General features: G+C 48.0%; 5 protein-coding genes across 5 annotated transcripts; 2 read left to right on the forward strand and 3 right to left on the reverse strand.

The window, feature by feature from the left end:
- Window positions 1–4,785: 4,785 nt before the first annotated feature.
- On the reverse strand, window positions 4,786–4,995 carry N7462_009950 (uncharacterized protein; the record flags this gene model as incomplete). Its single annotated transcript, XM_057081664.1, has 1 exon — window positions 4,786–4,995. The coding sequence occupies one exon, from the start codon at window positions 4,993–4,995 to the stop codon at window positions 4,786–4,788; it is 210 nt and encodes a 69-aa protein (XP_056928704.1).
- A 2,120-nt stretch (window positions 4,996–7,115) lies between these two features.
- Window positions 7,116–7,982, reverse strand: N7462_009951 (uncharacterized protein; the record flags this gene model as incomplete). Its single annotated transcript, XM_057081665.1, has 2 exons — window positions 7,116–7,395; window positions 7,930–7,982. The coding sequence occupies 2 exons, from the start codon at window positions 7,980–7,982 to the stop codon at window positions 7,116–7,118; spliced, it is 333 nt and encodes a 110-aa protein (XP_056928705.1).
- Window positions 7,983–10,937: 2,955 nt separating this feature from the next.
- Window positions 10,938–15,639, reverse strand: N7462_009952 (putative ATP dependent RNA helicase; the record flags this gene model as incomplete). The annotated part of the gene is made up of 6 exons (XM_057081666.1): window positions 10,938–11,147; window positions 11,250–11,580; window positions 11,643–11,856; window positions 11,909–13,209; window positions 13,272–14,820; window positions 14,874–15,639. 6 exons carry the CDS (start codon window positions 15,637–15,639, stop codon window positions 10,938–10,940), a joined length of 4,371 nt encoding a protein of 1,456 aa, XP_056928706.1.
- A 287-nt stretch (window positions 15,640–15,926) lies between these two features.
- Window positions 15,927–24,073, forward strand: N7462_009953 (putative translational activator; the record flags this gene model as incomplete). The annotated part of the gene is made up of 3 exons (XM_057081667.1): window positions 15,927–16,047; window positions 16,116–22,889; window positions 22,947–24,073. 3 exons carry the CDS (start codon window positions 15,927–15,929, stop codon window positions 24,071–24,073), a joined length of 8,022 nt encoding a protein of 2,673 aa, XP_056928707.1.
- Window positions 24,074–24,536: 463 nt separating this feature from the next.
- On the forward strand, window positions 24,537–25,741 carry N7462_009954 (60S ribosomal eL19 domain-containing protein; the record flags this gene model as incomplete). The annotated part of the gene is made up of 4 exons (XM_057081668.1): window positions 24,537–24,588; window positions 24,636–25,212; window positions 25,326–25,476; window positions 25,592–25,741. The coding sequence occupies 4 exons, from the start codon at window positions 24,537–24,539 to the stop codon at window positions 25,739–25,741; spliced, it is 930 nt and encodes a 309-aa protein (XP_056928708.1).
- Between the last annotated feature and the right edge of the window lie 1,025 nt (window positions 25,742–26,766).

Consider the following 26,766-nt stretch of genomic DNA (forward strand, 5'->3'; position numbering starts at 1 on the left):
CGTTACCGGCACCTTCAAAGGATCCTAAGCCGACGCTGAAAAAGAAACGAGACCGAAACAGGGAAAGAGTAAGGGTCACTAGAGCATGTGATAGGTGCAAAAAGTGAGAGGTCCCTTATATGTATATGCTAGCTGTGTCATTAGCTGAATGCAAAACTTTCCAGGAGAAAAATAAAATGCAATGGCAAGCAACCATGTGACTTTTGTGTCCGGGCAGAAGCGAATTGCCTGTTTGTTTCAGCCTATGCAAGAGGAAGGGCACCTATCATTCCTCCAGTTTCAAGCATAGATCATAGAGACATTCCAAGCTCTCTCGATAACACAGCCTCTATATGCAATACCTGGTTTGAATCTGTACAGCGGTATCCTGCGTCATTACCCAGAACAGAGGCTGGGATCGCGCTGGATGAGCCCCATGTGATGGAGAGTGAGCACGTCTGCTCCCCAGATGCCACGCCTTTGACTTCGGCTTATGCAGAAACATTCTCGCCAGAATCTCCTGAACATTCTCAAACTGATTCCTATGGGCAGTATATTGGACCAGCATCGGGGCTCTCCTTTCTTCTTAGAATCCAGAAAAGGCTCCACCAAGCGATCTCGTTCTCCCAGGCGAGCAGTATATTCACATTCGGGGACGCACCTCTTCATATTCCTGAATCAGACCCATCATTCTGCATGATGCTTCCGAGAGCCGATGCTCAACCTTTGATAGATCGGTATTTTGATTTTGCAATGCCCACATACCGCTTTCTGCATAGGCCTACGATTCAAGAATGGTTTGAGGAATTTTATGATACCCTTGGAGTCATGCGTGATGTGAGCAATACTCCAGCTAGGGTTGCTCTATTATTTATGGTTTTTGCACAAGCAAGAGTCTACATGGCTGACAATGATAGACCAGGTCCACCTGATCTGAGGTTAGTAAGGCTGCAATCGTAACGTGATTTGTTAGCACTTTACTGAAGATTAAAAACTGCAGTGCAAGATATTTCTTGGCGGCAGAACATCAACTCACAAAGGAGAAGGGATCAATACGTCTAACTAGTGCGCAAGTTCGATTGATCCAGTGCTATTATCTTTTGACCCAGTCTCGTATCAATCATTGTTGGAGCCTCTTTGGCACTGTATCACATCTTGCACTCGCAATAGGGCTTAACAGAAATAGGCTATAGGATAGTCTCTAATTCTAATAGAATATCTACTATGTAGGGTAGAAAGCCTGACAATCAGTGTTATATGATTTTATAAGATAAGGCTATTCCTGATTCGAGGCCCGAGGCGCTTAACTGATACCTTAACCCTTAGGCTTTATGATGACAGATCCGCCACCTCTGGTGCGGTCACATGGTCCCTACCGGCCTGACGTTCCGTCACTCTTTCACCTGGGGTTTGGCTGTCTTTCTGTCATACAGCCTAGGCTTGTCTCCATCACACCTGGCCACGTCAGATCACATATCATGTGGTGATCTATCGCTGTAATAAAGGTCCACTTTACAGGGTAGAAAACCTGACGATTAGGTAGAAAAATAGACACTAGAACTAGGTCACCCAATAGCTGTTTCTTGTCATTTTGGATCTTTCTACAATCCTATAGGGGCGTACGGACGAAGAGCATGGAATGGTCGACCATACCCGAGGAAATGGTACAGTAGTAGGCTATCCCTTTATAGACCAGGGTAACTTCGGTTTAACCCTACAGAAACCTGGCCGAATAAAAAGGGCTTTCTTTTCGATGGGGCAATCGACCTAGTTCGCTCTCCTTTAACAATAAAGACGTTATGTTGATATTTTATTGGCAAGATAGGCCTATATGAACCTGCAATGATGACGGCTTGAAACCGGGAAAGTTTCACTAAGCCCTGAGATTTACTTGAAATGGGGTGTATATGAGGCTTAGAAACTAGATTTCAATTCTCAATAAATGAGGGAAGAGAGTATAGCGTGTGAAGATGACTCCTGATGTCACTGAAATTCCTCAAAACGATATGAAGAGAAAAAAAATGAGAACGACGACTAGGTTGTATTGCATGCTAGACTTTGAGAGTCAGGCTGACAAGCACTCCTAAAAATATGGCGTAAGTTTCAAAGACAATTTTAGCATTGTAAGATTGATAAACAAACTTACTAATTTGTGGAGATTTCCTAGCTCATCCCAAATGCCCATGTCTTGCCGAGGGAATATGATTCTGGTTCCTATCCACTGCAGATCTTGTTATGTTCTGCTTCCATGGTTTTATTCTGTACCTGGTGAAGAAAACTCTCTCCGCATCCGTAAGACTCTCCCAAAATTCCTCGTCTTTTGCAGCGTTGGCCTCATGCACGAAAAGATCACTTTCCATGGCTCGTCCATAATATCCTTCAGCTTCCGCTTTTTTAATAGGATCAGGGCATACATTTTGATAATAATTCAGTCCGTAACGTAGTCTATTCCTATAATCCTCCACGGTCTCAGTTGTCGCTTTGCGTGGAGGGTTCACAGGGGGTGGAGGTCTTGGGGTGTTCCTGCTCCTCCCACTATTGGGTGCGTTCCCACTTGGTTGAGACATAGCGAAGTTTCTTTGTTTTAAGTGGAATGATTAGACTCCAGACTTCTAGATAGTAAATTAGATAGAAAATGATGGCTGATGTTTTTCGATAAAGCTGGTCAATCGTGGATTAAATATGCCGATCGAATGGCCCGTGCGCTGTAAGTTAGTGCCTATACAAAGATCATCATCACACTGATATTAGGATATATGGCTGAAATGTTATAGAACGTTGGCTAAGCGCTCTATGTCTACCTAGGGATCGAGTAGCGTGAAAAGGGCTCAGAATTCCTACGTCATGCTCTAATTTTATGATACACGTGAAGTATTATGAATATCATGGATATAGTTGGTTTTGTTGGTATAGGAGGAATGCCATTTCACTTAACTCAAAAGAAAATGTCGCCTGCGTCAGTATTTCCTAGTTTGGTTTAGTACTAACCACAATGGCATACGTAAAGCCGGCAGAGGAGCCGTTAATAGCAACCCAACTTACGATTTCTTGTATATACCCATACTAAGCACTTCTTGACAACAGGGATCTCAATCTGTTGGAAGGAGCAGGATATCTGGTTGTGCACACTTTCCCTATGCAGCTATCAAATGAATACAAATATCGCACCTCGAGTAGGGATGTTGGTCTCGGTGGAGAATTGCACGAGATACTATATCAAGCAAAGCAGCCGCGGGGGCGGGTGGAACCCTTGGATTTATGCCCTGATTTTCAAAACGGCCTTCTGAAATTGTAATAGAATTCTCAAAATGGTCAATTTGGTGATATCAAGACTGCACGTGTTATATGTACGGTGTCTATAATATTTCAGGTATATCTTTTAGAGTATGATATAAATTTTCTACGAGCCCTTTTCGTGTTACTTGTAGTATACCCAAGTGCACGTGATTTCGCGCTTGCGACTAGCTCCCGCGAGCTGCTTGCCCCTAGGTAGTCCTATGAAACTTGATACTGCATTTTCCACGACACACAGCTCTAGTTGAGGACCAGTGCTTTAGTTAGGGGCCAGCGCTTAGACAGCTCCTTAGTTGGGGGCCAGCGCTAGACAGCTCCCTAGTTGAGGGCCAGTGCTAGACAGCTCCTTAAATGAGGTCATAGTAAGTTTGGCTGATGAAACAAATGATTGAATTATGTCAAGAGGAAAGAAGCAATCAATACGGAGAGGACCCACATATTCCGATGTGCGTCCAAGAATTACAAGAAAACTCGATACTGTAGTGGGGAAACCGACGCGCTACATAACAGCCTATTGGAGGATATTTTTCCCATGCACAGTCGTTACAGATATAGCTTCATTTTCGGGAGAGATTAGATTTAGACAATGACGCACTCTTTTTTTTATATCCAGCATCTGTTTTTCTCTTTAAGGGGCCTCCCTCCAGCGCGGTGTACGGTGGTTTTGTGGTCGGTTTGTTGACGCCAGCTCCGCTTCTTCTGCTTTTGTCAGATTTGCACACGAGCGCCCCGGTTCAATACCTACAATTTTTGTATTGTATGCCGGGTACATTCGGAATACAGCGCCGTAACGCGCTAGACAGCGAGGCAGGAGATATTCTTCATTTTCCGCCTACACACTCAGATAGTTAGACATCATCATGTTGAGAATCGGATTCCATTGGATCCCATCTTTAATGACCTATACCGTATCCTCCTATATTGACATAAGGCGTGGCGTTGATATCCCGTATATTACGTTCCTTGTAGCTTACCATGATCGCTAGTTGGTCACTTCGTTCGAGCTGTTCCAGCTTCCAAAGCATACGTAGGGAACCCCTGTCTGCTATGTTCGAGATCCTATGATAATAGACAGCTTTCTCACAGAAATACTCGATGCATTTGTGATGCTTCGAAAGGACCGCGTGGTTCGGCGTCTGTCTACAGCTGGAATTATGTAGCGGTAGCAATTCCAGATACGCAACTGGTATTGATTAGTCTATATAGAATAGATACCACATATTGTCCTCCGTACGATCAGATACTTTAACCTAGGACAAGATTAGATCGGGCTAGGGGGTCGAAGATTATTTATATTATCCACACTATCAAAACAAACTCCATCTACATGGCTCGAAGAGATAGATATTCGTTGATCTTGAGATTCTTCTCTATGGTACCCAAACCTATGGGTCTGGTTATAATATTATGATAATTAAGGATATACAACATGATCGGATCTATCGGAACCTTATATAACCGTGTATTATGTATGCGCTTCAGGCTAGTTAGATCCTTCGCGAGAAATGTATGCTATATTTTGCTGACAGTGGACTTCCTGGGTGCGGCAACGGGTCCCGAAGTCTCGGCGGAGGGGGTAGGGAACTCGAACAGCTTTAAATCTATAGTACTGTTCTCGTGTTTAACCTTCGTGCGTTTGGCCGCCGGCTCCTCGTCCAAATCTATCTCGCGCTCGCGAGAAATCTTGTAAGGCGAAAGGAGCGCACTAGGTGCGTCTTTCATTTCGTGGTCGGTCCGAACCGTAGGTAGGCTAGGGGTACTAGGTTCTATACTCGGGTAGTGAGGAGGTTTCACTCTTGACCTCTAGAGTTCCTAGTAGGCTATCGACAGCTATCTTATCCGAAGAATCCGCGGATGTGTCGAGTGGTCTAGAGGTGATGCCTTCGGAGATGGAATAGGAGCCGGTTAAGTAATATAAAAGGAGTAGTATAAGAGATGCTCTTTATAGCAGATGCATTTAGGGCGATAGGAGTCGCCTGGTCCGTCATCTCAGGTTACGTAGAAGCCGGCTTCTCTTAAACCTATGTTTCGTGCGGCGTAGTAGGTCAAGAGTGAGAATAGGATAAATATTATACTGATATTTAAAATATGGACAGATCGAGTTCCAGCAGAAGACTTGTTATCTCTATATCGCTCCTCATTTCACTACTATAGCCCCTTTTACCTCATAATATGTTTTGTTAATGTATCTACTAGGTGACTTTTAAAATCTGCCCTATAATACAAAGTAAGCTGGAGAATGACATTCGACATTTTCTATCCAGTCAATGCTGGAAATTCGATCAGCTTCTGAATAGATACCGCGGGAGACAAAACGGCCTCTAGACGTTGTTTCCACAATTTCAAAGCTAGTCCTAACATTTTCGCAGGGGTCATTTGGGTGGCTGGCTGGAAAATCTAGATATTGTGGCTCCGGTAGGGGTGCGCCTTGGTGGAATCGGGAATAGTGGTAGCACCACATTGCATGTCGCTTGAAAGTCCAGCCACATCCTGCCTCTGGAAATGACACTTTGAAACCAGGCTTGTGCTGAAAGAAGCAGGCATTAATCGTCATCAAACTTCTTGTGCTGGTGCTCTCCATGGCGGCTGGTAAGGAATGGCTGGACCTCAGATGAGAACGCCACCCAGTTAAGGATGTCAAGGAATGCCCACATACTCGTCACTCCACTGAACATTTACGCAGAAGATCATCATCCGCGAAGGCAATCATAGCTTTGAAATGTCGCGGACCTCGTGGGAGGCTCGGGGCCGATTGTGGTAATCCGTGCTTGGCAGTGAGATGTGGATAGGTTCCATGTGGCACATTGCGCATTACTGGTGCAACTGTGGATTCCTGCCAATACATATGAACTAGGCGGTTGTTATATACCTCGAGTGATGAAAATTCATGGAGGCACCCTGTACACTCGAAAGCTATGAGTGGACTGTAACGAATGTTTAACTGTAAGTCTTTCCTTTCCATTCATGGACGGGCGGCGGATCGCGTGCGTGTGACAATCATAGAATGTTCGAACGCCGAGGCTCAGTCAGCCCCTTATCACGATAACTTTAACGAGATTCAGCCATCGATTGATGTAGATATGACCCTCACAAGGGTCCTTTTAAAAGTTTGTGAGTGTTACCATCTAGAACCTCACTGGGCCCAGCCACCCAAGGTTGCCGGCGAATTGAAACGTCGACATGGGAGAATTGTCCAGGCGGTTGGAAGACAATAAGATTTCAAATGATAACAAAAATTATATCTAAGAAAGCTTCGAAGCTCTGACTATCAGTTACTTGTCAATTTATCTATATAATGTATCGAGTAGTAAAGATGAGATCCAGTGGAATGCGATGCCTCCTAAATAAATATCTTACTAAGTTTCTGGTAAGAAGCGTTGAATATTCCTTACATCGCTAACTAGCGTGTTACGGCGCTAGGATCCGAGTATGGCCGGGATACCAGATTAAACAAGTGAGAAATCGGGTATTCCAAGGATATCGGACCGCAAAGCGGCGCAAAGCGGGATATATGGGTCCTCGCGTATTGCTGGCATCTCTCCTCTTGACAGTTTCCAATAACATACAACTTCCGCCACATTGCTGAATACGGTTGCAATGATATTACTTTACAAGTTGATCTAATCGAATCGTCGAGTCGTAGTAGAAGATAGCTGACAGAAATATCTTATCAGGATGGACTACAATAAGTAAGCCGAACGTGAATCTGGCGTATTAAAATTATACTCCGGTTGTCTAAAATAGGTCAAAAAGGAGAGAAGAGAAGGGGACACTGGATGTCAGCTTAATGACAAGGTGTGTAGTGAACAGCTGGCCAGACCCAACATTGCGAGCAGCACGATCTAGGTCATCATCGCATTCCACACATCAGCCGCCTCTTGTCCCGACAGGTTCCGTGTCGCACTCTCTGCTTCGTAGCACCGATCGATAGTCTCCTGGGGCGCATTGCACGGGCTGCGAAGTCGGTTGCAAATCAAATCCTCTGGGCTGAAGATAGACGGGTCGGAGCCGAATAGAAAGTCACCTTGGTTCCGTGTGGTGTAGGAGTAGTCTGTGCGGTCATCCAGCCCGTACTCGTAGAGGATCGTCGGGTCCGAACAGATGCCGTAGTCCCAGTTGTCCCTACCACCCGTGGGGGTACATTCGGTAGCGGTTACCGTGACAGTTACTTCAAGAGTTCACCCCAAGTAACCCGTCGAGGAAATTGATCTGAGTAACACGTTTTGCTGTCTATTTCTGGCCTTCCGTTTGTCCTGCTTGTAGCAGTGCATTTATATCCTGCTCCAGGGTCTCCGGCGGTGGTGTTGACAGTCTGGGTGTTTGCTGCCGCCGCTGTGTCCGGTCATATGGTTTGTATTTGGCCCTTTCTTTCAGCGCCGCACTTTTTCTGCTCACTGTCCGGGAAGGTCCCCTTTTAGACTCCATGTCCCTCGCCCTTCCAAGACATCCATTGTTTATTGAACTTCTTCTATAGAGGAAAGTTGCCTTCTCAATCCTGCCGCTTGATCCTGTTGTTCAAATGCTCTTTCTTCCATATTAGCATCTTGTGGAAAGACCTCCCGGGGTATGCTCTCTTCAACCGCCTCAGGCGGCTGCTCAGTGTCAAGTCTCAATCCATCAGAGCTGTCGTCTGACTCCTCTTCCCTGACCCCATACTCATCTTCGATATTCTCGTTGTGCTCGAGCTCATCGGCTACGAATAGTTCCATCTTAGGGGGACTCTGCTTATCCCTTTCTGTTCCACCACTCCCTTCCAAAAGTATTTCCGAGTCCGTCTCTACTAGCGTGTCTATTTCCTCTATTCCGCTTCTCTCCGGGTTAATGCGTGCGAGTTCTATATCAGGCTCAGGAGATACGGTCGACAAGCTATTAGAGTAAGAACTAGAATAGCCGTCTATATATAAGATTTGAGGTCTCCGTTACTGCCGTTCTAGCCTTTTCGCTCTTTTCTGTTCACTTCGCTCTCGACGTGCGTCTTTAACGCGTTGCCGTTCTAAGCTGCTATTCTGTCCGGCTTCTAAGCCCGGAAATAAATCTTCCCTCTCTCGCTCGTCCTACGGCGAAGGGTGGCTTAGAACAAAGAGTAGAGACATCGGTAAGTCTAAATCTAGAGACCCTCCCGCACGGTCGTCTTCTACACGGGGTGTTCGTAACTTACCAAAAAAAGCAAAATAGACACTGCTCCTTACCAAGATAGAACTCACCTTTCGTTCCTTCTATACGGAGTCACTATAGATTTAGTCAATTAAAAGGAACCTACGGTCGTGCAGTTAGGTTTTTGTTTGTAGGTGTCTATATCGGAACGCTTTTTTGGTTTCCCTCCTACTAGCGTAGTGTATTAGAGGCTGATAGTCGAGAGGAATAGCCTTCAAGAAGCAGTCTATGACCTTTCTAATCAAAGACTCAACTTCTCTCTTATTATACCGATAACGATCGGGTCGGCGGGCTTTTAGGAGGGCATCCTACGCGATTTGCCGGTCTAGGGACAACTAGATTAGTTGCTCAATTTAGGGCGATTGAAATCCAAGTCTCTTCGTAAGCGCGGCCATATTATATAGTATCATCGGATCCACTGTCTCACGATTAGGCCTCGCGGTCGGGTCTTTTTTCTACGGCTTTTTAGATAATTATAGGTAGTGCCGTATAGTATAGAGCTAGAGCTGTCTATAAACAAGTGTTAGAGAATAACTACTTGTACAGGGTAGAAAGCCTGTCGACTAGGTAGGAAGATAAATGTCAAGTAAGGAAGGCAAAACACTGTTTCTTGCTATCATAGATCTCTCTATAATCCTTAATTTATATACAGCCTTCAACACTTTCCTATATAACCAAAGCAAAGGCGATGGATCATATTACAATTTACGGTCTGACGTGGCCTATATATAATAGAAGTAAGCAAAGGCTATATGGAAGAGGGGTTCACGAATCCCTAATAGAAGGGCCCCGAACCCTTAGGGCCTTATAGGTTATACATCTATATTAGAGAAAAGTAGGGCTGTTATAACGAAGCCTAACCGATAAGGTATCGAACTAACACCTAAGGTATTGAGTTAGGAATAGCCTCATATTGCAATATCATATAACACAGATAGTCTACGTAGTCCTAGTTCGATTAAATATAAGATCTATTTCCGTATTAGTGCCTAATTATAAGGTTTTTATTTCGTTAAGGGTAAACCTACTTCCGTTAGTACCGTTCGACTACGGCGATTCCTATTAGGGTTCTAGGCTTAAAGTTTAGAGGGAGCTATCTAAGACTACGGAAATAATTTAGTCTAGCTCGAGTTTCCTCGTAAAGGATGAGATCGGTCTAGAACTAGTGCTTATCGACTTAAGCTAGAGGTTCGGATATAGGCTCTATAAGGAGAATTCGGAGATAAAGGCTAAGGTTTAGATTCTATAATAGGAGACTTAGGAGTTAAGTATATTAAGATCGACCGAGGGAGCAGAGGTAGGATAAGAAGGTTACGTAAAGACCCCCGAGGGAGACGGTAGACGAAGCATCTTATAGCCGCTCGACTAGGCTAGGCGAGAAAGAAGGGGGCTTGTATTAGGGTGTAGAGGGGAGCTATTTTTAGCGTCGTTTTAGTCGTTAGTGAAAACGGGGGGAATAATCGTCGAAGTCAAGTATTAATAAGACAGAGGCGGATAAATAACAGTCCTAGTTAGGTGCAGAATAGGGAACGGTAGCAGGCAGCGGGCGCTTAAGCGGCGGCTCGCTGTGCAAAGTTACGGGTGGAAAGGCGGCCGTTTCTGGCGCCAGAGGGTGTCATTTTCAGCGTCGTTTTCACAGGTCCCTATATTCTAGTTGTAAATACAATAAATGATATTACTGAAAGCCATCAATTATTTCGAGCTTTTCGGGTTTGTTATTGTCACCTTATTCGTCTTCCCACATGCTAATTGTTTTCAGATTACGACTTATTTTGCTTTCAATGCAACTATTATGCTTTACATTTATGTGATACAGGAAAGCACATCTCCACCAGAATTTTACAACAAATACTTTTCTGCACTCTCTGTCAATCTCACATTGCTGCAATAGCTGAAAAAGGATCTTTATCGGAGCATTACTGCCTTGTTCTGGAGGAATTACGTGTTGAGGCATTGCGCCAAATAGCCCCCTTGGATCTATCTGCAGCAAACCTTGAACTGGTTGATAGCCAGTCACGAGAAGACGCATTTCAACCCATGCCTATGCCATTGGAGGAAATTCCTCCTACAACTGACCATTATTCAGGCTTGACGAGGGACCCCATGGTTGACTTTGATCAGAATATTCAAGGATTATATTTTTCTGACTCTTCGGGCTTCAAGGGTCATACTTGAAGGAAAAATTTCATTTAGAATGAAAGAATAAAAACCGGATTTGTTCTCTATAGAAATCAATAACTGTCCCAACCGCCTCATACCCAAGACCGATCCAAACCAAGCCAATCCTTGTTAAGGCATAAGGATTTCAAACCCATTCTTCTATTGTTCACCAAATCTATATGTATGCTCTCAAGACAATTCTATCGTAGATTATCATCATCAATCAATATGTACCATGTATTTCTCAGGTCCCAAGTCCGTTGCCGATAAGTATCGAAGCAAGGGATGAAAATGAATACAAAACCAGAAGCTGGAATTTTGCAGGGCGAGGCAATTATAGCAAAATGAAATCACCGCTTCCCAGCTTGTGTGAAAATCTGCTGCCAGATCTCCAGCCACTGCTGCTGTTTGTACGACAAAGGTTTGTGCGGGTTGCGGAATGTCGATGCAAGTATTTCGCGAAGGCGCGAATTGAGAATCTTCAGTGCGAGCATGGATTTCCAACTATGAGTTGCGAAGCGAATTCTGTTTGAATCGATGGTGATTACACCGGAGTAAAGCTAGGCAATTATTGTTAAAACAGTGACTTCTATAAAATAGAGAGTGGGAGATGGTAGGGGAAGAAAATAAGAATTAATGAAAGGGAAATATAGTTGACTCACTTTAAATTCAGCTTCTCCGCACAGTAAAGCAATTGCAAAATCGTCCACTGAACTAGTCTCATGCGCATTAAGATTGCGATTTCGTGCCTGCATGATATGGTAATATGAGAGCCATTTGATTGCCCAGTCTGCTTGCTTATTGATCGATGTTGGATGTAGCGTGACGGATTGGTTGTTCGCGACATTGCGCCAGCCCTTACCCTCGCGAGTAAGAAGCTTCGGGTAGAAACTCCAGGCAACAACAGAATTAACGACAACATCATTGGTACTATTGAGGTCATGTTCTTCTGGAATCGTAAAAAGCTGACGATTGCGGTTGCTGGAGCGAGCTCTATACCAGAATTAGTATTCAGGTAAATCGGACCAATTATATCAAATCATGTGAATACGTACCTATTTAGTGCAGCCTTCTGAGATGCATCGAGAGTAATAAGCCCTGCATCGGCGATAGATACAATGAGCTGCATCTTGATGTCTTCAATGCTGAGCAATGTCTGCAGGCTAAGGAAGTTCTTTCGGCAGAACGCATATTCGCTAGTTCCTGGAGTGCTCCTAGCTCGTTTCCAGCAACAGTACGCGTTATAGACGGTTAAAAGATCCGAGTCCCCTGGAAAGAGCGTTAGATGTATCAAGAGCAATGCGTGGGCCGTGGAGTATACCTCTTTGAAAGGATTTTCGGGCTGCGTCTCGCTGAGAGTTCGATCCCATTGTATTGACAAAGGGAGATTTGGAAGATAAAAGCGCAGCGATACTGACAGCCGCATCCAGACATTTGAAAAAGGCTCCATGAATGATCAGTTTGCCAAGGAAGACATCTAATGGTAACTTGGCCAGCTGCGATCCCAATGGTGTCATGCTCTCGTTATTTGTAAGGGCCTTGACTTCCTTGAGGGAGTCGATAGCCCGACGAATATTCTTAGATGAAGGTGGATCAAGAGCTTCAAGAAGAGTCTGTTCTACTTCCCCCAACTTGCAAATTTTGACTCGTAAGACAAGGTCTTGAAGGGAAAGTCGAAGCATTTCCGGAGTTTGCTGTTCTGCTAGCAGTTTCTCATGGCGATGTCTCGTAAATAAATGGAAGCAAATACCATTCTGGACACGGCCAGCTCGACCACGCCTTTGTTTGGCATTGGCTCGTGAGATAAACGACTCAATGAGCCGGGAGAGTTGACGTCTCTCGTCGAACCGCATCATCTTCTCTTTGCCAGTGTCGACCACAGCAGTGATGTCTGGAATTGTGATACCTGTTTCTGCGATATTGGTGGCAATGACAATCTTCCTCATACCGTCTGGGGGTACTACGAAAGCCTTTTCTTGGTCTTCGCTGGCAATTGAAGAGTGAAGTGCGTGCACAATCCAGCCCTTTTGGAAGGATGGTTCGGATAGAATCTCGTCATTCAGGCGGCGAATCTCTGCTAGGCCGGGCATGAAGACCAAGATTGCTCTGCTGTAGTGCTCCAACTCGGGCGCAGTAGCAATCTTGAGGAGGAGCTTTTTAATCAGCTGGTAATCCATGCGATATTCATCGAATTTAAGAATTGTCTCTTTGGTCTGTTTAGAGTAACCGTCAAGACTGGCTTGAAGACCACCCGCATTATCACCTGTAGTGTCTGAAATTTCGTCTGGGTCATCATCAAGAGAAGTGTACGATTCATCTTCAGATAGACGATAATTTGTCATCTCCACTGCATCCTCGAGGTACTTCATTTCCACAGGGAATGTCCGACCTGGAATGTTCAATACCGGAACACCACCGAGGTAATTGGAAAATCGCTGAGCTTCAAGCGTCGCAGACATTAAGATTAGTTTGAGATCCGGACGCTTCTGCATGAGTCTGCGTAAGACAATCAGGAGGAAGTCACTGTCAATGGTACGTTCGTGAACCTCATCCAGTACAACATGAGTGATATCCTGGAAGTCATCTGGTCGCTCAAGCATTCGCACGACCACACCAGTAGTCCTGTCTCAATTAGCTTTCAGGAAGAACATGGACAGGAGTGATAGAAATGACAAAATACATACGCGTATACTAGCCGGGTAGAAGAGCTGACTTTACTTTCCAGTCTCACAGCAAAGCCGACGAGAGATCGTGTGGTTCCAACATCGTTCTTGCTTTCTCCTAGCTCTTCACTCACACGTCGGGCCAGAGAGATCGCGGAGATTCGACGAGGCTCAGTCACATAGACTTTGCAAGGTCGGCCGTGAAGCATCTCATGTTCAAGAATATAAGATGGAATCTGCGTACTCTTTCCACTTCCTGTCTCACTGCAGATGATAAGGGCGCGGTGTGTATCCAAAGTGTTCAAAATTTCATCTTTGAAGTTCCAGATTGGGAGGTTCATGCGGCCCTGCATCATACGATGGAAGGATGGAGTTGAGGATTTCGCCTCCCATGCTTGTTGTAACTGAGCCTCCTGGCCGAAGTAGTTATCCCGGTAAGGGCCTTTCAATGGACTGCCAGGTTTACTGGCAGCTCCATTTCTTTTTCGGAAATTATCGGAGAGAACAACATCATCCTCAAAGCTTCCTTGGTTTTCTTGCACCAAACGTTTGAGGTCCTTCACTGTGGCTTTGTCAATCTCATCTTCCTGTGTCTTTTTGAGACTGGAGAACTCGGTCCAAAGCTCTCGCCATACTGCAGGAAGTCGCAGATAGGCTTTTCCTTCCTTCGAGTTCTGAGGGAACAGGATGAAAAGGGCGAGTGTCGAGACATATCCCTCGGCCTGCTGTTCATTTGGAGTTGCAAGCGCGTCCATTGAAACAAATGTTGCCAAAGCATTTGATTTGTGGGTGACCGCATCAACTGTCAATGGGAATGGAGTTTCTTGTGCCTTCGACCAGCGAACTTCGACGGCCTTTCTGTTCTGGTGGCCTGAGGACGAAAAGTCCTGAAACACAACCTTAGAAGCCGTGTCTCTTGCTTTGCAAGTCTCTTCTAGAACCCGCCGTGGGCTCAACCCCGCCCATTTGCCAAAATCTCTAAGTGTTACTTTAGCTTCAACAACAGGAGGAGGCAAGCCGAGTATTGATCCATCGTCAGGCTCTGCGAGAAACATATCGCCAAGCAGTCCCGTAGTGTCACCCAGATCATCTATTGGTGGCTCGTCTGCACCAGAGATGTCGTCTGGTGGCGCTTTTGACACATCGTCTGAAGGTGGAGCTTGTTTCTTTCGCTCAACGGGTCGACGTAAAAATGTTGCGTCTTTGCGAAGCTCATCGAGCTTCTCTTTCCAAATGTATTCAGCTTCCTGGCGCTCAAAAAGAACGTCTCGTTCAATTTTGGCAACCTTGCGTTGCAGCTTAAGCACCTCGGGGTCATCTGACTGATCGGCGGGAAGTCCACGACCTTTCTTGCCTTTCCCTGGCCGGTCAAACAGGTCCGGTTGCAAGCCATATAGCTTTGTCTGTAGGCTTAGCCATTCCGGCACCATTGTGTCCGGGTCAATCGAGCTGTCTGAGTCATAGGAAAGAGGAGGCGGAACTTTTGCGGCTTTCCAATCTGCTTTCGGGTTGCCCTGGGTGCTTCCATTTTGGGGCTTGTTTGGAGTCGAGGACCGAGATGGCTTAGAGTCTGAGTTATGAGCACCTTTTTTCTCTTGATATTCATCGAGACTAAGGACTTACCAATCATCCAGGAGGTGACACTATCCGTGTCTTTCTGGGGCCGGGAGTTCGTCTGGGTGTAGGGGGGAAGGTCCTTCTTGTCGCTGTGCATGGCCAGCCATTCCAGCGCTTCGTCCAGATTCCAAACGGCCTCTCGGTTGGTGCTGCCTGGATTACCTGCAAAGTATAAGAGGACATGTTTCAGTGCCTCTTCCGTACGCTCTGCAGAGAACCCAAGCTTGAGCAAAGTTTCCTTTAACACCCAAAGCTTTGTATATAGCTCTTCCTCAGAGAACATTTGTTTTGAGCTGGCATTCCATGCGCCCGCAACGAGGTAGTCATGTTCTTCATTCTCTGCCAACTCTAGAATTCGTTCCTGCACCTCGGTCGGAAGCCACTCGAGGAGGCTTAGTGACACCGATTGCTGTCGAAGGACCCGCCTCTCGGTCTCCAGTTTGGTGGCTTGGCGAGATGCATCTGTTTTACATCTTGCAGCGTTCTTATCGACCCATATCTGTAGCTCGGCCTCTTCCAAATGTTTCTCTAGCTCTTCCGGGGAGTAGTTCTGTAATAAGGGACCAGCCTCGGATACAGGTGCATCTGCGGGGCGTTCCTGAGACGGCTTCGGTTGCGATTCATTTTGCGGCGTTGATTTCGAGGCTCCGGTATTTGAAGATGGGGTATCTGGAGTGCTCTCCGGCTTGGGCTTCGAGGGGACGGAGACCGTTGCAAAGCCACGAGCCGGGTTAGACGCGGGCTTCTTCTTTTTCTTATTGTTCGGCGGCATGGTAAGAGGGGTTCTGCACAAGCTCAGATAGCTCGGTGATTAGCCATGTCGTGTTACAATTCAACTCATCCCAGTGAATCAGAGCGCGATTGGACTTACAGGAGGAGAGTGTTGGAGGTTGGAGAATCAAGAACCGGGCATGTCTGTTAAACGGCGGAGGAACCAACACCCCACACAAAACTCTTATGACAGCATCCGATCGTGCCCAGCCCACTTCACCAACTTTCCTCCCTCCCTCTCCCTCCACCCATCTCTTTCCCTCCACTTCCCCGTATTGACCTCTGATCATGGATGCAGTTCCATGGGACCAGGTCAAGGCTGGGGATCTGGATGCCTTGCGGGTCGCGCTCTTTTCGAGCTCGACCTCGCGCAGGCTCCGGGCCCTGCAAGAACTTCGCGACAGGACCGGTGAGACTTGACGCCGCCCCAACAATGACCACTGTAGGGCCAGAACGACTGATTTTTCCCATTAACAGGAACCGGAGTCCCCTCAGAATCGCATCATGATGTTTTAACGCTTCTCTTCCAAACCTATCCCCTCTACGTCGACCGACCATCGCGACAGGCCGTCCAACAATGTCTCCGCACCCTCCTCCGATCTCCAAATGCCGCGGAACACGTCAAATATCTTACCGATAAACTACGAGCAGAGGCCGGCAAGCCTGGTCTTGCCCCGGCGTCAGGATTTGTGCTGTTGGAATGGTGCTGCATTCTCTTGCAGCAGGTTAGCGAAGATTCGGCCACACCCTTGGCGATTGTGCTAGACCTGGTTGTCGTGAGTGCCAAGGCATTGGAGAACTGTTTCGCCCATACACCCAAGCCTGCAGTGCGACAGTCGGCCCTCCGAGTGACCAGGCGTGCTCTCCGTGCCGTGTTCTCATGCCCGACCTGGGGCGAGGATGCCGTGCGCCAATCGGTCGCTCGATTAACCGCCGACGCGGCCGCGGGGAGCAAGAATGCATTGCTCTTGGGGGTTGTCTCGGGCGTGTGTGCACGACTGTCCACGAAAAAGCCGATACTGGAGGAATCTAAGAAGGCAATCCTGGCATTCTATACCAAGGAAATTGTGAGCTCCAAAGCTGTCGTGCCTGCACACGTGGCCGATGGATTGTCCGACTTCTTTACTTCGTTTGTCACAGCTGAGGATGTGGCCACCGATGTTGTACCTCCGATGGAGAAATCCATGCTGAGGGCACCTGAAGTCATTCTAACTGGCGTGATCCCGCCTCTTTGTGCTGCCTTGCCCGAGGAAATTGACCTTTCTGAGATTGTGCAATCCCGTCTTATGAAGCATCTCTTGTCTAGCATGAAATCGAACAATGCGGTAATTCGACAAGGTGCTGCTGACTCTTTTAGGTCATTGCTTTCGCGCTGCAAAAACGATGGCTTAGTCTTGAAAATCGCGAGCGAAATCGTTAGTCCTATGAAAACGCACAAGATTACTGCTCCCGAGCACCGTGTTGCTTATGCCCAAGCGATTGCCGCCATCCCATCCTCGGTCGATGTCTCCAAAGACACAATCAAGGGATTCTGTCCTCTCTTCACCAGAGAGTCCAATGAAGCTGCTCTTGAAGAGGAACTCAAAGCATTCGGCAAGCATCTTGCTTTCCTTATTCAGTCGACCGTGAAGATTGATGATGACATTATTAACGCTATCGTCAAGGGCATTTCCGACAAACGAGTCCCATTTCGAAAGATCTGGCAGCTCAGTGTAGGAGAAGTGCTCTGGGAGTCTGATGTTACCTCTCTGAAACACGCTGAGATCGAGCCCCTCGTATCCAAATTTTTCGCAAAGATGAAGGATATGTTTGGAGAAGTTGCCTCCAACCCACTTCCTTCTGCCCAAAGCGGCGCTTTGTCATCTGCCTACATCTTTTTGGCTCTGTTCCAGCGCATTTCAGATATCGAAGGGTCTGAAAAGTCCATCTGGGAAGACAAGGTGGCACAGGCCATGACAATGGGGTCTAAGCCATCTTTCTTACTCAACCCCAAGGTCTACTCGAAGCTGGGAGCGCAGGCTGAATTGCAGTGGTTCGTGAGAGCACTAGCGGCTGTCACCTCTATCACCAAGTTTAGCGATGTCGAAGATGTAGCAAAGACTGCATGGGCTCAGTCTTTCATCTATGCTATTACTGGGCCATCAGTTACCACCAAATTTCGTGAGAGGGCCACAGAGACATTGTCCAGGGTTTATATGAAGGACGTGACCTCTATCGGGGATGTTACTGTTAAGGCGCTCTGGGGTTGGCTCTATTCCACCCGCACGGCCGAGAAGGAGTCCGCTGCTGTCTCTGCTGGGCCTGGAAGTGAGCGTTTACTTTACCTGGTCTTAAGATCTCTCTGCCCTACATCCTCTGTTAAGGAAGAGTCCGGTGCTACATCAGAAATCGAGAATCAACTTCTCAACATCCTTGTTCTTAGCCGACCGGAGATGATTCCCAACGCCTCGTGGATTGATCTTTGCCTGAGAACAGGCACAGACCCAGGGAGCTTAGTCCGCAGCCGACCAGCTGATTGCGTTCATCAGCTGGTTCGCGTTAATGCGGACCCTATTCAATCGATTGTCCCCAAAGTCAACCCAGCTGTCTGGACTGCGGCTGCCGATCTGGCCTTCGTAGCTCCTGATGTCATGATTCCCCGTCTCGTTGAACAAATCAAAGAAGACTTGGATGGCGCTCGACTCTCAAAATACACTGCCACAGATGCTGCCATTTCCCGCACCCCTGAGGGTACTGCATTTATCGATGTCCTGAGCAGCAAGTCTAAGCAGCCCACCTTTGACAAGAGCACCAAAGATTACGATACATTGAAATGGGAAGAAGAACTCCGAGCTCAGTTGGCGGAGAAGAAAGGTCAGAAGCAAAAGAAACTCACGTCGGAGGAGCAATCCAAGGTCAATGCTCAACTTGCGAAGGAGGCCAAGATTCGTGAGGAAGTTCTGCAAGAGGTGAAGCGTATTGAACGAGGTGCTGGTATCATCCAAGGTCTGGCCACTGGCCCTGCTAACGACGCGGAGGGCTGGATCAACGCTGCTGTCAGCTCTTTGCTGTCTCTTTCCCGAGCTGGCGCGGGGCTCTTTGTAGGCGATGTGGTATCTCGGGCGTACATTGTCTGCTCACACGAGTTGTCTTCGCGCGTGGGGAATCTGAGGTCATCCGTCGGCATTGCTACCCTGAGAGCCATTGGCAACACGAACCTCCCTGCGGAAATGGAAGTAGAGCATCTTGGTGAGCTCGTAACAAGAATTCTGTATCGACTGCGATTCGCTTCTGAGCAGCGACCTCTTGACATTCCCTCTTTGGCCTATATCCTTCCATTGGTCTTTCTGGTCTTGAGCCAAAACGGAATCCATGAGGTTAAGGGTGATCAGGAAGGCGAGCAGGTCCTGCTTGCTATTGAGTTCCTTTCTTTCCATTCTAGTTCTTTCTCCGATACTCGTCTCCCTCGACTTGATGTCCTGCAACATCTCCTTGCCGCCATGCAGAGATACACTCAACACTACAAGATGCTTAAAGATATTTTGTTTGATTTCTGTCGGTGTATCTCGTCTAGCATCAACGGCGAGGAGCTAGAGGCTCTTTTGCAGGGTACCATTGTTTCAGATGCTTCTGTTCGAACTTCTGTGCTTCAAGTGATCGACGACGAAATAGATCTAACCGATCTGGACTTTTCAGAATACATTTGGCTCGGCTGCCATGATCATGTTGAGCAAAATGTTGAGATTGCAGACAGCATTTGGGAAGAGAATGCCTTGGAAGTTGATGAGACCGCCTTCTCCAAGATAATTAAGTATCTTGATTCCAAGGACACTCAGCTTCGCGCTTCTGCGGCTCGTGCTCTTGCCCATGCAATCGAGTTTGATAAGAGCAAATTCGCTGCCATTTTGTCTGAGCTGCAGACGAAGTATGCTGAGGAGGTCAAGCCCAAGGTTCCAGAGAAGGATGCCTATGGCATGCCGAAGAAGATGGACAATACTGACAACTGGGAAAGCCGAAGTGGCATTGCGTTTGCTTTCAATGCCATGACGATACTTTTCGACGGCGAGCAGACAGTTTCGTTCTTGCGATTCCTTATTGAACGCGGCCCTCTCATTGATAAAAATTCTTCTGTCCGTGCTCAAATGGCAGAAAGTGGTAAATCTGTGATTGCCCAGCGTGGTCAACTCAAGGTCGAAGAGCTGATGAAGCTTTTGGAAACCACCCTCGAAACTTCGGACAAGGCGACCCAGAGCTCTGATCTGCTGAACGAGGCGGTCGTAGTACTCTATGGATCTTTGGCTAGACACTTGGAGGCCAAGGACCCTCGTCTGCAGGCAGTCGTCAAAAAGCTTCTTGCGACTCTGCCAACGCCTTCGGAAACTGTACAATCTGCTGTCTCTGAATGCCTGCCACCATTGATCAGACTTTCCGGTCCCAAGACTGCAAACTACGTGCAGGAGATGCTCGACTCTCTGCTCAACGTCAAGAATTATGCTACTCAGCGTGGTGCTGCTTACGGCCTGGCAGGTATTGTCAGTGGCAAGGGTATCTCAACCCTGCGGGAGTTCCGAATCATGAGCTTGCTCAAGGAGGCCACCGAAAACAGAAAAGAACCGCATCAGAGACAAGGCGCGCTGTTGGCGTACGAGCTTTTTGCCACTGTTTTGGGCCGCACTTTTGAACCTTATGTCATTCAGATTGTTCCTCAGCTATTAGGAGGCTTCGGTGATCCCAGCATCGATGTCCGTGATGCCTGTTTGGACGCATCAAAGGCCTGCTTCCAGAATCTCAGCTCTTATGGTGTTAAGAAGATCCTTCCTACCTTGCTTGATGGTTTGGACGATACTCAATGGCGTAGTCAGAAGGGAGCTTGTGACCTTCTAGGTGCCATGGCTTACCTGGATCCTCAGCAACTCGCTGCCAGTCTGCCGGAAATCATTCCTCCTCTGACAATCGTCCTCAATGATACACACAAGGAGGTGCGCAATGCTGCGAACCGCAGTCTTCAACGCTTCGGAGAGGTTATCAGCAACCCAGAGGTTAAGAGCTTGGTCAATGTGCTTCTGAAGGCTCTTAGTGACCCGACGAAGTACACAGACGAGGCCCTAGATGCTCTAATCAAGGTCTCATTCGTGCATTACTTGGATGCACCCTCATTGGCTCTGGTCGTGCGTATCCTTGAGCGTGGTCTTGGTGATCGTTCTGCGACGAAACGCAAATCGTCACAGATAATTGGCAGTCTGGCTCATCTCACTGAGCGCAAAGACCTCATTTCTCACTTGCCAATTATTGTGGCCGGTCTCAACTTGGCTATTATCGACCCTGTTCCAACCACCCGAGCCACCGCTTCCAAGGCCCTTGGTTCACTCATCGAGAAGCTTGGAGAGGATGCCCTTCCTGACCTCATCCCCAACCTCATGTCTACTCTCAAGTCGGATACTGGCGCTGGCGACCGACTGGGATCTGCTCAAGCCCTTTCGGAGGTGCTTGCTGGCCTGGGTACCACCAGACTCGAGGAAACCCTGCCCACTATCCTCCAGAACGTGTCCAGCTCCAAGCCTGCTGTTCGTGAGGGCTTCATGACCCTATTTATCTTCTTGCCTGCTTGCTTCGGAAACAGCTTCGCCAACTATCTCAGCAAAATCATCCCGCCAATACTTGCGGGTCTGGCTGATGACATTGAGTCGATCCGCGAGACTTCTCTTCGGGCTGGTCGTCTACTTGTCAAGAATTTCTCTACCAAGGCCATTGATCTCCTGCTTCCTGAGCTGGAGCGTGGTCTCGCTGATGATAGCTACCGCATCCGTCTCAGCTCAGTCGAACTGGTTGGAGACTTGCTCTTCAGTCTTACTGGTATCACTGGTAAGTCGGAGGCTGACGAGGAGGAAGAAGAAGCTACCCAGGCAGGCCAGTCCCTGCTCGAGGTTCTCGGAGAAGAGCGGAGGGATAAGGTTCTTTCGGCTCTGTTTATCTGCCGCTGTGATACCTCTGGCCTGGTCAAGAGTGCGGCTATGGGTGTATGGAAGGCCCTTGTTGCCTCTCCCAAGACCCTCAAAGACATGGTTCCTACTCTGTCCCAGCTCATCATCCGCCGTCTTGGATCCTCCAACATGGAGCAAAAGGTTATCGCCAGCAATGCCCTTGGCGATCTTATCAAAAAGGCTGGAGAGTCGGTGCTGGCTACACTGTTGCCCTTGCTTGAGGAAGGACTACAAAGCTCGCCCGATGTTGATGTCAAGCAAGGTATCTGCATTGCTCTGCGTGAGCTTATTACTTCCGCCACTCCTGAGGCTCTTGAGGACTTTGAAAAGGTTCTTATCTCCACTGTTCGTGTTGCTCTGGTTGATAGCGATGAGGATGTGCGGGAAGCTGCCGCCGAGGCGTTCGATGCTTTGCAGCAGATTCTAGGCAAGAAGGCTGTGGACCAGGTGCTACCTCACCTCCTTCACTTGCTGAGAAATGACGATGACGCTGAGCTGGCCTTGTCCGCGCTTTTGACCCTGCTCACTGAGCAGACCCGTGCGAATATCATCCTTCCCAACCTCATCCCTACCTTGCTCACATCTCCTATCTCCGCTTTCAACGCCAGGGCCCTGGCATCCTTGGCGGAGGTTGCAGGTGGGGCGATGACAAGAAGACTACCCAACATCATCAATGGTCTTATGGACAGTATTATCGAGGCCAGCGACGAGGAACTCAGCACGGAACTCGAAACCGCCCTCGACACTGTCTTAGTGTCTGTTGACGAATATGATGGTCTGAACGCTGCTATGAACGTGATGATGGCGCTTGTCAAGCACGACGACCACCGCCGCCGTGCTAAGGCTGCTCTTCACCTGAAGAACTTCTTCTCAGAGGCAGAAATCGACTTCTCGCGTTATCACCAGGACCTGATCCGTGTCCTGCTGATTTCGTTTGATGACCGAGACAAGGATGTCGTCAAATCAGCTTGGACTGCTCTCAGCGGGCTTACTTCGCACTTGCGTAAGGAGGAGATGGAGGTCCTCTCTATTCCCACACGCCAGATTCTCCGCCAGGTCGGCGTTGCGGGTGCAGACCTGCCCGGCTTCAGCCTTCCCAAGGGTATCATGGCTATCCTACCGATCTTCTTGCAAGGTCTTCTCAACGGCAACCCTGAGCAGCGCACTCAGTCTGCTCTGGCCATCTCTGATGTCATTGACCGAACTGGATCCGATTCTCTCAAGCCGTTTGTCACTCAAATTACCGGTCCTTTGATCCGTGTGGTGTCGGAGCGTTCCGTTGACATCAAATGTAAGTTTCTAAGTATTTTCCATGATAGTATTTCTGATCACTAACATGTTTTCCTAGGCGCAATTTTCTTCACGCTCAATAAGCTTCTGGAGAAGATTCCTCTGGCTGTCAAGCCCTTCCTGCCTCAGCTTCAGCGCACGTTTGCTCGTGGTCTTGCTGACTCAACTAGCGAAACTTTGCGTAACCGTGCCGCCAAGGGTCTTGGTATCTTGATTACTTTGACCCCTAGAGTTGACCCACTCATTGCGGAACTCATTACAGGATCAAAGACCACTGATATCGGTGTGAAGAATGCTATGATGAAGGCACTTCAAGAAGTCGTTGGCAAGGCTGGTGTCAACATGAGCGAGGCATCCCGCACTGCCATTCTTGCCCTAATTGATGACGACGCCAGCGACCAGACTGACTCTGTCGCAATTACCAATGCTAAACTGCTTGGTGCTCTTGTTAAGGTTCTCCCTACTGCTACTGCGGTCCCTTTGATTAAGAATCGCATTCTCACGGGACACTTTTCGCACCCTTCTGTTCTGGGTTTGAATTCTTTGCTATCTGAATCTCCTGCCACTCTGACGGAGAATTTCGCTACTGAGACTCCTGCGGCGATCTGCCAGGGCATTGCCGACAAGGATCCCTTCATTTCCGACAACAGTGTACTCGCTGCTGGTAAATATCTGTTGTGTAACGATGGTGACCACAGCTTTGAGACACACAAGACCATCTTCGAGGCCCTAGCCCCAGCTATCGCACCCGGCGGACCTTCCGATACTCGTCGACTGACGTTGGTTGTTATCCGGACAGTGAGCCGTCTCCACCCGGAGATGACCCGCCCTCACCTTGCACTTCTCGCGCCTCCCATCTTTGCAAGCGTTCGCGATATGGTCATTCCTGTGAAGCTTGCCGCTGAAGCCGCCTTCCTGTCTATCTTCTCAGTCGTCGACTCCGAGAGCGAGGTCTTCGACAAGTATATGGCAGGCCCTGGTGCTTCGCTCCCGCCTGGTCCCAAGCGCAGCATGTCGGACTACTTCAAGCGCGTTGCCATCCGTCTGGCTACCCAGGCTCGCGAGCGACGTGCTGCCGAAGGCGGCGAGGGAGGACTTGGTTTGTCCAACGATGAAGTGGAGGATGAGAAGGAGGTATGGAGCATTGGCAAGGTGGATTTGGGTGATGCGTTTGGAGATGAATGATGATTTCTTTTTCCCGTTCTTGGAGCATCCCAAGGTTTCATCTACATGTCTATAGATATACCCTTGGGCCCATTTGTTTTTTTTTTCCTGTTCGTCGTACAAAAGTTGTTTTACGCTGCTGATGAATGTTCATATTTACTCTGGATACAAACTAGATCTGGCAAGCTGGGATATGCTAAGCGCCATGTAAGGAATTTCAAACTGGAGGGAAACCAAGCGACGCTGCAAGATGTATTAGAGAGAATACCCCGTCTTGCGGTATAGATCCATCCACCCTGATATGGAAATTCAATGTCATGTGACCGATATTGAAATTTTGCATAAAATCACGTGCATATCGCGTTGACGTAGGTATACTGTAACCGTCATCTGGTAGTATATGCGGCGAACGCTTTTAGGAGTATGACAACTTCAACAAATTGTATTCAAACGGTTTCTCTTAAGATACGAGACTTATCTCAACATGTCAAGAGAAGCTATCGGGAGCCCTGCCTATGTAGCTACACCTCAGGACAGTAGGGTCAAGCGGTTACCCAATTAAGGCTAGCGTATGGGGTTACAGCCCTAGCCCTCAAATGCCCCAAAGTGGACGGACTCGCTTATAGCACATTACCTAATCGGCCCGCCCCAAACTCCTCACCGTCTGGAATTCCCGTCAAGTGCTACGAACATCATCCGCCAACGACCGTCGATACGCCGACATCAAGATGTGAGTGCCAACTCCTTCGCTCCTCACCAGAGAACGATATTCTATGTTTCATTCCTTCGATCGCATTCCGACGAAGTGACGCTCGCGGTGGAAATAATGAAGACCGGACTTTCGTGATGCATTGTGTGCAGAGGCTGATGTCTTTTTTTCGTCAACACAGGGTCAACCTTCGCACCCAGAAGCGCCTCGCCGCCTCCGTGGTCGGCTGCGGCAAGCGCAAGATTTGGCTCGACCCCAATGAGATGAACGAGATCTCCAACGCCAACTCCCGCCAGACTATCCGCAAGCTCGTCAGCGATGGCCTCATCATCCGCAAGCCCGTCACCATGCACTCCCGTGCCCGCGCCCGTGAGCTCAACGAGGCCCGCCGCATCGGTCGTCACCGCGGTCTGGGTAAGCGCAAGGGTACCAAGGACGCCCGTATGCCCAGGTATGCAGGAAATTCTCCCCTCATTCGCTATGAGGCCTTGGACGAGGTCTCGGCGGGGAATCGATCTGAGAAGGAAAGGGCCCATGCTGATGTTTTGTGTTTCTCTTTTACAGCCAGATCCTCTGGATGCGCCGCATGCGTGTCCTCCGTCGTCTGCTCGTCCGCTACCGTGCCGCTGGCAAGATCGACAAGCACCTTTACCACGAGCTGTACCACCTGAGCAAGGGTAACACCTTCAAGCACAAGCGTGCTCTGGTTGAGCACGTAAGTCCCCCTGGATACAGAGCCCCAGCCATGCACGACTATACCCCCATCAGAAATTTCAGTCAACCATGAAAGGAACCAACCCCGCTGACTCGTTGTCTTTTCACATCCACAGATCCAGAAGGCTAAGGCCGAGCGCCAACGTGAGCGTGTCCTCAAGGAGGAGATGGACGCTAAGCGTGCCAAGAACAAGGCTCTCCGTGAGCGTCGGGCGGAGCGTGTCGAGGCCAAGCGTAACGCTCTGGTCGGCGAGACCCAGGAGTAAATCCGATCTCAAAAATCGCATTCCGTTGTGTGACGTTACGTTCATCGGTGCGGAGGTTGAAAGCGGGTGAAAATATTTCTGGGTTTTGTTCCGGGGTTACTTGTTGAAAACAAAAAGGCTGCTCTTCTTTTTCCTCCCATTCTATTGTCCCCTTTTGAAATAAACTAGGGTCGGCCTTTTTTTTCTTGTCTTCAAGAAACCCCCCTCTTCCTATCGTCGGACTTTGATACTTGCGGTGAAGACGACAACGCCTACCATTCTTCTCGTCGATCGCGTGGGGGTTTGAGCTTCTGGGATCCCTGGGAATTTTGGAGCAATAGGAAGATGCGATGATGATGTGATACTCAAGCTTTTCTTGTTAATAACGAGAGGGCAAAAGGAAATTCTTTTTTTCAAAACAAAAAAACTAAAACATCTTCCTCTCGTCGCCACGGCGCTTGTGTTCTCTCAGCTGCAATCCTGCAATCGTTTGAGCTGTTCTAGTCTCCCGGATTGGCAATGCTGCTAGTCCGTCGAATTGTAGATCCCTGTTGGCCTCGCTAGAGTCCCGCCCTTCGTATTTAGTAATTGAACGGCACGTTGACCTTGATGTCTATCTTCCTAAAAGCATTGCCAGCCTTTCATGTGATCTTGTCTAACGTCCTGCTGTGGGCCATACCAATATCATGCGATGACATTTGACTTGATAGACAAAATGCGGTAAAACTGGAGAACCCCCACACCTTGTATGGAATTGGAGCCTATACGGAGTAAATAGTCCTCTCCGGAGTTTTCGACAATCTCACCTTCCAGGTCTTACATGCTCGTCTGATGATGGGATTATAATTTCAGTTTCAGAAATCTTAAATTTTCCTTTCTGTGATAAGACAATAAAATGGATGCCCGAATCTGAGGTGTAGAGTGTTAATATATATATCCACCCTGCTCGACTACGCAATATGGACTATATCTCAAGACCAACATAGTTCAATGCCTAGATTGTCAATGAAGTAAGCTTAGAGATGGAAGTCATGATGTGAAAGAAA

The sequence above is a fragment of the Penicillium macrosclerotiorum genome, assembly GCF_028827735.1.
Source record: "Penicillium macrosclerotiorum strain IBT 26536 chromosome Unknown utg000010l_segment0_segment0, whole genome shotgun sequence".
In the NCBI taxonomy this organism is placed as follows: domain Eukaryota; kingdom Fungi; phylum Ascomycota; class Eurotiomycetes; order Eurotiales; family Aspergillaceae; genus Penicillium; species Penicillium macrosclerotiorum.